This window comes from Manacus candei, unplaced genomic scaffold (genome assembly GCF_025592945.1).
Source record: "Manacus candei isolate 608988 ecotype Guabito, Panama unplaced genomic scaffold, ASM2559294v1 h1tg000011l, whole genome shotgun sequence".
In the NCBI taxonomy this organism is placed as follows: domain Eukaryota; kingdom Metazoa; phylum Chordata; class Aves; order Passeriformes; family Pipridae; genus Manacus; species Manacus candei.
Window position 1 is genome coordinate 19,426,515 of NW_026138059.1, and position 11,759 is coordinate 19,438,273.

Below are 11,759 nucleotides of genomic sequence, written 5' to 3' on the forward strand. Positions count from 1 at the left end.
ATAAAAAAATCCTGAGGTTTTCATATTGAGTTTTCTTTGCTGAAGAGCACAAATATTTCCACAATTAGACTGAGCTTAAGTGTCTACTACAATGCACAGGGAAAGGTAAATATCTAACAAAGGGATTCACAGCAGCCATGATATGGGAATGGAATGCCCTGAGCTAGCCAGGAGAAGGTATTGTGGAAATGGGTAGGCATTATGTCTAAGCTATTCTGGGCCCTTTGCTTGGATTGGATCTAGTCTCTAATGCTACCCTTATCCCTCATAGGATTTATAAACAAAAACCTTCTTTGAGATTGTACCATCTACACCAGGTCAGTCTTTTTCAAAAAATTCGAGCTACCTTAATATTAGAAGCAACTGTTAACACAGTCATACTAGGAAGGACAATGATTACAGCAGTCTCCTGAAGTATAAGGTACTCATTATAATCTCTGATTTAGGACTGAGGTTTAAACATAGGTCTCTTATTTCCTTCTAAGTGGCTCAAAAAGGATCTCCATCAGTCTCCCTTACAGGAGCTAATCCCTTTGCATTAATGATCTAAAATATTTATTCTGCCAGAGACACATTTAATTGTCTCTAGCTGATGGTTGCTGCATGCATATGAGAGGGGTCCCAGTTCTTGCTCAATAAATGTTTTACTCTCTTTGGTGTGAGGTACAGCCCACAAATCCATGTCCTTAAACTTCCTTCTAGATCACACTCCACACATGAATGCCCAGCTGGTACATCCAGACAGAGCATAATCCATTGGAAGAAGTGTGGATGTCTGAGAATTTTCATTATTGAGACATAGACATAATCTGGGTCGTCTCTTAATTTACACAGTATAAATATATGTGTGAAAAATTCAAAAAGCAAAGCTAGTACTTACCTGCCAAGGAGTTGTTATTTTCTGCCATTTCTGCTTTCAGAAATCATTTGAAAATGCATTCCACACACACAAAAAAAAAATTGATGTAAAACACTTTTTTGCGGTAATAGAAAGTTTTGGAACTTACCGGCACTGAAATTTCAGGATTATTTTTAAGTTTTCCGAGCACAGCAAAGCCGTCAATGCTGATTTTCCCTTTTGGTTTTATGCTTAAGGACTCTATTTTAACACAGTCAATAAAGAGTGTGACACTGTTTGCTTCCACAATTATCATAAGCTTGTGCCATTGGGAGTCAAACAAGAAAGGCAAATGCAAAAATGATGCCGTTTGTAGTCTTCCATCTGCTCCTTTATAAGAAAACTCAACACTTTTCATTTGACCATTAAGATTCACTCCAACTTGTTCTTTTCCTGAAAAGTCCTGAATCTGCCAAATAGTCCAGTACTTCTGAAGTGTGGCCCCAGTCATCCGAAAAGTAGTCAGAAAGGAATATTCATCAGGCAATCCGTTGGAATATATAGCACTGTGTAGGATAAAAATACAGTAGAATTGTTGTGTATTTGTTCTGAAAAGCTCCACATATCACCACAGAGTAATGAGAAACCATTACTCAATGAAGCCATATTTCAACCATGCTTGTATCAATGTTCTTCTGCATGCAGAGTCTCAAAACAGGGTCTCTTTTTGAGTCGTTAGTGTTGCTAATTGTAGCAGGAACTGATTCAGAAATGCAGGTTCTTCCAACGTTGCACAATGTTTATGGTAACCCTTCTAAGTTTAATGGATGGACTCCTACTTCAGATTTAGAAAGTATATCCTACAATTATCCTATTTCCCGCTATTAGACGTATTAAATCAGTCAATACAGTGTGACTTTATAATTACCCAGGTAGATAGTCAGTGCAGATCTGATTTGCTTTTGATAAGAATGTCTTTTGCAAATGTATTTTCTTGTTCAGCCTGCCAATAACCCTTTTATTAATGTATTAGCTATCTCTTCAACAGAAATCATTCAACAACTCATTCATTGACAAATATAGGCATGTGAGAACCCACACTAAAATGTATTATGTCCTGTGACATTCAACCAGACTACAAGTAGAAGGGACGGATTTGCCACATATAAAACATCTCATTTTTTTGCAATTCCTATAATGTGAGATTTGGAAACACAGGTAGGCCTGGCTGTGTCACTGTGCAAAATAACGTCATTTTTTATCTCACATATATCACTGAATCTAGTAGAATATTTAAGAAATATGCCTTTTCTTATTCCATGGATCATAAAACTGTAGTGTCATATCCTGTTGATATCAATACAGTATTTGCTGTCTATCCACATTTAAGAAGTTGTATTTGAATAAGTTTCTTAAGTATGAAGATATGTAGAGCTATTTTGTCCCAACATTCATTAGAACAACTTCTCAGACAAGTAGGCATTTTGAATAAAGATAATATTTGACTGGCAGATCAATCCTGTCTTAGCAGCTATTTAGAGAGCATTAGTGAACCTTGGAATTTAGGGTAAGAGGGAAAAAGCAGGAAAATGGAATACATTAATTCTCTTTCTGTATGCTTAATGACTACTGATTTAGAAAGAATACTTCCAGAGGCAATCTCCCTAATTTGTAGTTAATGTCCCAAGCTGTAGTACAGCTTTATTCCAGCAGACAGCGGCACAGCCTCAGCAGATTTCAGCGAGGACAGGGCGAGCCTGGCAGCAGCAGCAGTGGCTTCACCTTAGGAATAAACTACCCACACTGCTGATGTTTCTCCTTTTTCCCTCGAGCCTTTACATACACATGAAAGCTAGTAGATAAGAAAGTGGAATGTTTAGCTGGAAAATTAGCTCATTGTACAAGGTGTGGAGATATGCAAAGTTGAAGAGGGGTCTCATTGCCCATACCTTTAATCTGTGGTTTGCTCTGAATTGTGTCTCTGTTGACTGTGGATGAAGTAGTCGATCTCAGCTGGTTTTGTTTGATACGATTTTACCTACTTTATTGGCTCTTGCCATCTCAAATGCAAATGTCAATGTGTGGACATTGTACCTTTCCCCCTGTTCTGAGCACTTTGCAGTGTTTACTACTGTCCCCTATCCCTCCTTGTGTTAGGCTTCTAGCTTATGCAACATGCTTATATATTCTTTCTACTCTAAGAAGATACTTCCTATCCCTATCCAGACACACATTCACTCTTACTAAGCTGCTGATCCAGTTCGACGTCTTTTACAGCCCTTTGTGTCCTTCCTCTGTAATATCTCTTAAACAAGTATTTCAATCTCCTCTACTGCTAAAACCTTATCTCAGCTGAGTCATTTATCTCTTCAGTTGCTGAATCCCCTGTTTGTTCTACAGAAGAGCTGATTTTACTACTACCACACTGAAGGCAATATTGTTAGGTAATTTTTAAATAGCCTTGGTGTGACATTCCACTTTCTCTATTAAGTTCAGTGACTTCTGGGAATCTGATACACAGAGCTCCACAGCTAAAAGAAGCAGTACTAGTTCCAGACCCACTGTGGAGAGGTTTTCATTCTTCCACTGCACTGATAAGTTTTGCTTTCATGACAATACTGGTTAAACTATCACACACGTTTTCATCCCACCTCAGCTGATAAAACTATACTATCAAAAAAAAAAAAAACCTAACAAAACAAAACAACCAAAGAAACCAAAAAAAAGTAAGTAAACATACTTTTTGATTAGAAGATTGTTTATACCAGATTGGCAAATGAATTTTTTGCACCATATTTGGCTATAGAGTTTGTACTTTCCAAGATATTATTCTTTTTTTGGACATTAAAATAAAAAAGAAATATGTTAACTTTTTCAAGAAATATACAAAGAAGAGAAGTTGTGTAAGAGCTTCTGACAGTGGTAAGAAAAAGTTAAATTATAAGAAATTTGTATATAGAAATAAAGATAAAAACTCAGTGCACAAACATGGATAATTATTTACATTTTAAAAACCTTTTAATAATCAACCAGAAGAACTGCTGCCTTTAAAGACTCAGTAACATGACTCAACATAATGAAGCATGACCCATCACCAGAAAGGTACTCTGCAGGGGACTGCTACTGTGTAAGATTTATACCTATAATTCTACAAGCAAAGCAGAGGCAGATTCTCATCTCAGTTACTCCAATGGTAATGATCCTTTCATGGTTTCAGTGTATTTCAGAATGCAGTTCTTCTCAAACCCTGTAATCCTTATACAGGCAAAACCCTTCTGAAGACAGCATTTTAAAATAGTAAATATTTGTAGTCCATGGCAAATTTAGCATGATACTTAAATAAACAGTTGTAGACAAGTTATGTCTCCATCTCACTGCAAAGTGAAGAGTAGTGGGCTCTGTAATCTTATCAAACAGCTGATAGCTGTATAAGCACTCAAATTATTTTGGTAAATTATTTTTAATATACATGTTTCCAATTTCACTAATTTATGGGGGTATTTAGCAAATATAAATTTAGATTCAAGTAAATGAGCAAAGGAAGAATTAATATAGAAAAATATTTCAAGCACAAAGGCCAGCTTCATTCCTGACCCATTTCCTATCCAGTTAAAATTGCCAGGGATATAAACCATCAGAACCTTTTTTTTTATTTATTTAGTTTTGTATCTTAAGTTTGTAAGAAATCATTCTAGTCCTGCTTTCCTTGTGTACTCAGACTATTATTAACTGCTTTAAACATATACAAAGTCAAATCAATTTTTTTATCAGATATTTGAATATTTGCTGGGGTTTTTTTAAATACCTGGGAGTGGGAAGTTTGAAACATTTGTAATTCATCTAGGGGAACTTCTGAAACACTATTATTTTCTTTTAATCTTTTTCATAAATAGCTAAGACTTTTATTAATCCTGCAGTTCGAGTGCTTACAGGGAAGATTTCCTTGAGATTTCAAAGCTAAGTCTACCGAGGCATCAATACAACCAAGGTAAGTCATCTGGCTAGGTGATGGAAACCCTGAGCCATCCCTCTGACTTCAAGATTCACCAGGAGCAGAGTACATTAAAAGGTTAACTATGTACCTATATAAATTCTATGAAGTAACTGCTTATTTTATTAAATTTGCTTCTTTCAGAGTTAATTCCTTGGGTGAGCTCCGTTGCCCACTGAGTTAACTTACTCCTTGCTAAAATTTTGGAATTTTAGAAATGCTAGCACAACTCACTGGAGGTGGTTGTAGGAATTGCTCTGGCCAACCTCATGATGATGCAGTACCATGTACCCTGGGTTGGGGGTTCCTTTGCTCAATCTGGAGACACTTGTGTCTGCATCTCCTCATTCTGCCTGGTATCACAGCTGACCTGGCAGGCACTCCCTGGCAGCCATTGAACAAGCAATAAAAATAAAACTTAACTCAGCACTTTTAAAAAGCATCTGTCCTAAATCATTTGCCAGAAGTCATTTGTTAGGGCTCATTACTCTCAGCTGAACTTTATTCTTCAGAAACATCCAGTTCTGAGCTAATTATTTCTTTTATGAGCTAATTAGCTTCTTAGCTGCATTTTGTCTTTTCCTTTTCAATGTCATCATCAATATCTGTGTTGGATACCTTGTAATGTAAAGTGAAAAGAACCTGAAGAACTTTGGTGGCTGAATGAAGTAAAGCCAGACCTTCAGGCATATGCATTTGAGGAGTATTACTTCACAGAGAAGCATTGTTCCCAAAGGGAAAAAAATGTGAGAAAATCAGCCTACCAAATTCTCTGGATGTTCCAAACTTACTGATACAGTTTTATAAAATTCCAATTTTCACTGTATAATTTCTTATCATAATGTGTTTGTCATCTCACCTGTCAAAGTTGCCTACAGTACACCACTACCTCAAATATAAACACTGCTGAGAAAGCAGCTTCAATTTTTATGTTGCTCTGCTTTCTAGTGAGATGAGGACTCAGGCAAAGAGGTATAATTTCTGGATTTGTAGGCTACCTTCATGTAAATAAATTCACTAGGCCTAGGACTTTTCTCTGATATTAAGTTCAGATGGCATGAAAAAGTTTAAACCTACTTACTTCCAAAATATATTGACTACGTGCAACCTGTGCGTTGGAAATGATCTGTGGCCTATACTAGCCATCAAGCTGTGCCCAGGAATTGTTTAAGAAGTGCTTATCAGTCTACACCCAAACCATGCCATGGTCTTTTATTTTAACAGTGTAGATGATCAAGGAGGGACCTTGTGATGCCACAGTTGCATTTGTGAAGTTGAAGGTTTAAGATTTCTTCCAATGCATAAAGAAAACAAGCCCTTTTCCCACACATAGAAATGTATCATGAACATATTTTTTAAGTTTTCAATTAAAGATAAACACAATTATTATCCAAATAACCAGTCTTAATTTTGTGCTTACTAACTGGTGGACACTTATAACATGTGCACAGATCAAGTTGAAAAATGATGAGTTCACCAAGTCCAGAGACAAAAGGTATGAGTAATGGCAGTTCCACACTAAGTTATTACACACACTTATTACACAAACAACACTGTATTGATTCTTCAGTAGATTTTATGCTAGAAGAAACACTGACCAATAGAATTTCTTTGGATGGTGGGAGAAGCCAAGACTTGTATGCAATCATTTGTGTTCATTGTGTGATATACTTCTGCACCTTGGCAAAAGTGCTGAGCAGCAAAAGTACCAAGCTACAAATCAGTAGCATTTTAAGAGAGCTCTGTGAGCTTTTCAAGGCATGAGCTGTTGTTTCAGCAAAGGCTGAATCAATATACAGAGCCATGCCCATTCAATTGACCTTTCATTCCCACGCCACTGTAACATGGGCTTATCTGCCTCAGTATAATCATCATGTGTTAGTCTAAAAAGTTATTTTACAATTGCCAACCTGTTTATTGAGGGTCCCTCCCCAGTGCTCCTACAGCACTTAGGCTGTATCAGCCATCCAGCTCGGGAAAACCATGCTGGCCATTTTTTCAAAACTGACTCTAGTTTTGCCTCCCGCACCCCTTGGCTCAGCAGGAGCAGAGGAGGAGGCAGGGACCGAAGGATGACACCCTCCGTGTGAGCGCCCGGACCCAGCTATGGTGGCTTTAGCACCGCGGATACGGACAGCTCCGCAGGGGTGCGGGCGGCTCTGCCCTGCCCTGCCCTGTCCTGTCCTGCCCTTCCGTTCCCTCCCCTCCTCTTCCTTTCTCCTCCTCTCCCCTCTCCTCCCCTTTCCCTCCTTTACCCTCTCGTCCTCTCCCTTCCCTCCCCGGCGCCGTGGGGTGCAGCTGCTGCCCGCTGGTACCCCGGGAAATATCTATTTTATCGTTAAATAATCTAGTTGTGAATAAAGGGCAGAGAGGGGTGGCTGGAGGGAAATGCAGGAGTTCAGGGCTGCTGTGATGCCTGGGTTGAGAAAACCAGAGATATGCCCATGCCATTAAAGAGGCTCAACCCTTCTTGACATGTTCTATATAATTTGCTAACCCCTATAATGCTGCTCAGGGTTATATCCCAAATTCACACAAAAAAACCCCCATCCACATTATAAAGACTGTGTGGAGGGTTCTGGTCTTAAAAAAAATTGCTTGAAACAACTAAGGTGTACCTCTCCTGTGCTGTTAGCCTCAGCTGCTTACTGCCAAGTTCACTTCTGAGTCAGCTTACTGAGAGGGGCACACTGTAAATAACTGGAGCAGAGCAGCAAGCTCGGGCTCAGTGACAGAGGAACAGCAGACTGATGCACTAGAGCACAGTCAGGACTCAAACCTTAATCCATTCCCTGGCTCAACGAGTCCAGTGGCAGGAGTCAGCTCAGATGCCATAGTGTATCAACGGAACTGGTATAGGCTTGGTCATGGATAACTTTTTATATCAAGCACACATCTCACTAGAGCCATCTATCGCAATAAGTCTAACCTTTCTTAAAAATGAAACATTACTGCTTTGATACCTCAATTTGTTTCTGAGCTAAGAAACATGAGTTGAAAATCTGAGAATCTCCACCTTTTAGTGAAATGATGATCCCATTTGCTGTCTGTGTTTGAATTCACATTCGTGCACTAGCAGCCTTGATTTGTGTCTGGGATTGAAAGCAGTCGTGAGTAAAATGTAACTAATCACTTAAGCTCTAAATTAGTTTAACCTGATGGCTACGAAGGTAGAAGCCAGGAGGACTGCAGCAAGCAGAAGTTGTCAGTGATAGCTGGAGTAAGACAGAAACGCTTCACACTCCAATTATTCCTAGCTGAAACAGTAGTCACATTAACGGTCTTGCCAGTTAATTGCTAAGTTAAGGCATTCTTAATTACATAAGGTGCTGGAGCAGAATCCAGACTTGCCTAAATTTGGCAAAGACAACTCTACCCTGCTGTACTGTCTCTATTCCTTCACCAGCAGCAAGTCTAGCCTGTAAAGCACAAACACAATTAGATTCCTAAATCCTGGTTCCTATCACCACTTGACTGTGACATGCTAAATAATAATTTTTAACTTTTATAGATAAGGTGACCATAAATTGGTTATTTACCAGTTATCCAAACAAACAAAAACATCTTGCCAGAGAATCAGTCAGCTGTTATCCTACCTCATCTCTGCAATCCTTACATGATCAGATTGATCCTTTGTGTCAATGTTTTGAGAAAACTTTTCTCCCTGTCCTCCTGTTATTTTTTCTTTGCCTCCCTTTCACTTTTCGAGGCATCAGCAACTTTGACGTTACTTCCTAGAGGTGAACCCCTTACTATTGGCAAATCTGGAGGCACTCTGAGCACTGTCATTGGTCAGAGGAAAGTGGAAGTCCCTGAAATCATTGCTACATATTCAGTCTGGTCTGGTGGCGGATATGAAAAAAAAAAAAAGTTGAATTTCTCTTTCCCCTTTCAAAAGCTTTTCAAATTAGGTGATCTAGTGGGAGGGATCTAGGTCTGGTGGGAGGTTCTACCCCTTAAACAATAAGATTGCAAAATATCTGTATTTTAAAGCCAAACAACAAAGGCATTACCTGGTTGGTATCCTGAAGTCTACATTGGGTCCTAATTTATAGGCCACTTGTAGAGAAGTGGAGCCCACTACTCTCTCGATAACTCCTTGGGAAGCAGCTTTTTCTATTTGGAACTGAGAAATCAGGTCAAAGCCTACAAGAAAAAACATGCATATCCAAAATGTAACTTTCATTTTAATTTTATTAGAGAATTGTGCAGTCACAGGGCTGAATATAACCTGATAAAGCTTTCTGAACAGCAGCTTTTTCCTGAAAAAGTCAGGGTGCTACTTGCCTGGTAAGTCATCTTGACCAATCCTGATTGTTGGGCAGAGCTCAATCCTGTGACTGGCACCCAGAATGACTGGTAGTCCTGCAAAACAAGATGAATTTATTAACCATGTACCTGCACATTTCCTCAGAACATCTTAGAAAATTCAGTGAAGTAAATGTATGATTATTATTAATTAAATAAATATCTAAATAATAATGTTTACAAGTATATAATAATTTAAACTGTACTCAGTGAAGTGAGAGGTCTAAGAAAATAAGCATCTGGTTTTAGAGAGCTCCATATTTACCTTGATTGATTATTTGATTTATTTTTTTTAAGCCTTTAAATGAGAATGTTATAATAATTCTTCTCTTGCAGAACTGTGGAGAAATAGTAGTAGTAAAATAAGAAGTCCTGCTGTGTAAGGAGTTTTGGTTTGGAACTTTTGGTGGTTTAAGCAAAAAAAATGCTGGTTACCTAAGTCAACACTCTCCTAGTCCCAAGGAAACTTAAACAAAGTTTATGCCAACTACAGATGTTGTTGAGAAACAGTTGGCAACTTTTCCAGCCTCTCTAGTATTCCAGGTCTTCCCACCTTTCTTTGTGCCACATTTGATCACTCATGAAATACAAGGTGGAGGCAAGAAGAACTTACAGACCTTTTTCGTTTACCCAAAAAAGAACATAGAAGAAATTTGTTTGAGGAAACTAAATTTAAACATCTAATTTTTCAGAATATTATTTGTCAAAAAGACTTGTAATGAGCATAAGACCTGCTTGATTCCCCTAATTTAAGGAAGGAGAAAGGAAAAATAAACATTTATTTGAAGAGTTTAAGAGCCATGTACAAGTCCAGTATCAAGTCAATCTGGAAAATGTTAGTAAAGTGGATAGGGAAGAATGAAGAGTAGGAGTTGGAAGGAGATGCATTTCTAACCTACAGAGAGCCTCTTGTGTGCTGCAAAGGCTCAACCCTAAATGTGGGTTTCCTTCTGACAACACAGGCTTAAAGAGAACATTCAGGTTGACATGTTACACCATAGAAAAGACCTCATTCTATATTATTTGATGAACATATGGCTGACATCCAGCCGTTTACATTTTATGCCCAACAAATAAAGTATAACCAGTTTATTGACACGTGTAGCAGAAGAATATCTAACTAGAAGCACTGAAAGACAGGGGAAGGTTTGTGTCCTGTATCTACCACCTATATCCAGATTTTAATCCATACCTTAAAAATACATCTTATAGCAAGTTTAAAACCAAACACATAGCTCTCGCTTCCCCCCTCTTTTTCATATGCATCCTTCCATACATACATCCATACATAGACATAGACAGTTCTCCCTTTGTGTGACGGCTAGCAAGAGAGGATTTTAATTTTGAATAAACACAGAACATTCTTCTGACATTCAAAATTACAGAAAGATGAAATGTGGATAAATTCTGTCTCCTTACTTGATTGGTGCTGGATGGTTGCTGAGATGAAAGACCACAAAAAACTACACACGTAAAAGAAAGCTGTAATTTTCCTGTGAACAGAAAGAAAACTCAAGTATGAATCTATAGTTTCTGACAGATTCTGTTATTAAATTTCTCCTCCAAGCCATGCACAATAAATGTATAAAAAAAAAGTTAAGGATTTACTAACAGATTTGACAATTTCTTTGACAAGAAGATTTCTTTACATGAGAACTTTTTATTTTTGCCTTATAATAAAACATGTCAATAAAGTTCTTTCTATTGGCAGTTCCTTCATGTAATGCTTTCATAAAACCAAACAACAAAGACAGCAGCTGGCAAGGACAGCTTTAACTGTTCTAATCTCTTATTTACAGATGTCTCTAAATCCCACTTGTTCTCTTACCAGTGTCTTTTCATCTTCACTGCTGGCTTTGTTCACTTCTCTCATGTGAATACACGGTGTATATCGTCACACTCCCTGCTTCCCTCTCATTAGTCCCACAGAGGAGTGCAGCAGTGGGTGCAGACAGCTCCTCCTGTCCCTCGCAGAACCCAGCAGAGAGGGAGGTCCAGGCTGCTGGGGCGGTTTTAATCTTGCCAAGGGAAGGAGGTGGAGGCTGGACAGACATGTGTCCTGGTGGGCTCTGAAGGCAGATCTCTGGAGGCAGTTGAATATAAAGAAGCCAAAAGAGCAAATGAAAGTCTGCTGCTTTCACCAGCGTTAGAGCAGGGAGATTAGGAAAATGTGAATTCTGCAATGCCATTCTCTGAATGGTGGGGTCTGCTGTTCAGACAGGCAGAGGAACGAATATGTACCAGGAGGTTTGAGGAAGCTGGTGGCCCTGATGTGAGCTTTGAGAACAAGGAGATTCTGTCCTGTAAGGAAGGAATTTCCATTCCTCACTGATTTACTCATCAGGTAGTCTCAGAAGAAGTCTCTCTGGTGAGGTCTCAGTTGGTTCTTGTGAATAAAATAGATTATTTAAAAGTGTTTTCATGGCTTAAACTCAAACCTTTCCAAGGAATACACATAGGCATTACAAAGCAGACTCCTTCTGTTGTCATAGGTAAAGCACTCCCTTTCCATAGACTATTACATATGTTTGGATACACAAAGACATTTACTTATATTTGTTCACATGGATGTAAAAACAGAGAGAGAGACTAAAATCTGTATGCATGAAAAGACCAAGGAAA

At 38.5% G+C, this 11,759-nt stretch overlaps 1 protein-coding gene across 1 annotated transcript in view; it reads right to left on the reverse strand.

The window, feature by feature from the left end:
* Positions 1-11,277, reverse strand: part of COL9A1 (collagen type IX alpha 1 chain) — a 66,324-nt gene extending 55,047 nt beyond the window's left edge. Inside the window, exons 1-5 of the mRNA XM_051777726.1 lie at positions 10,966-11,277; positions 10,557-10,630; positions 9,117-9,194; positions 8,843-8,975; positions 1,008-1,404 (exon numbers count right to left, since the gene is read on the reverse strand). Coding sequence (XP_051633686.1) covers positions 1,008-1,404; positions 8,843-8,975; positions 9,117-9,194; positions 10,557-10,630; positions 10,966-10,979 — 696 coding nt within the window. The 5' untranslated portion in view covers positions 10,980-11,277. The remainder of the gene's footprint in view (positions 1-1,007; positions 1,405-8,842; positions 8,976-9,116; positions 9,195-10,556; positions 10,631-10,965) is intronic.
* Positions 11,278-11,759: the final 482 nt, after the last annotated feature.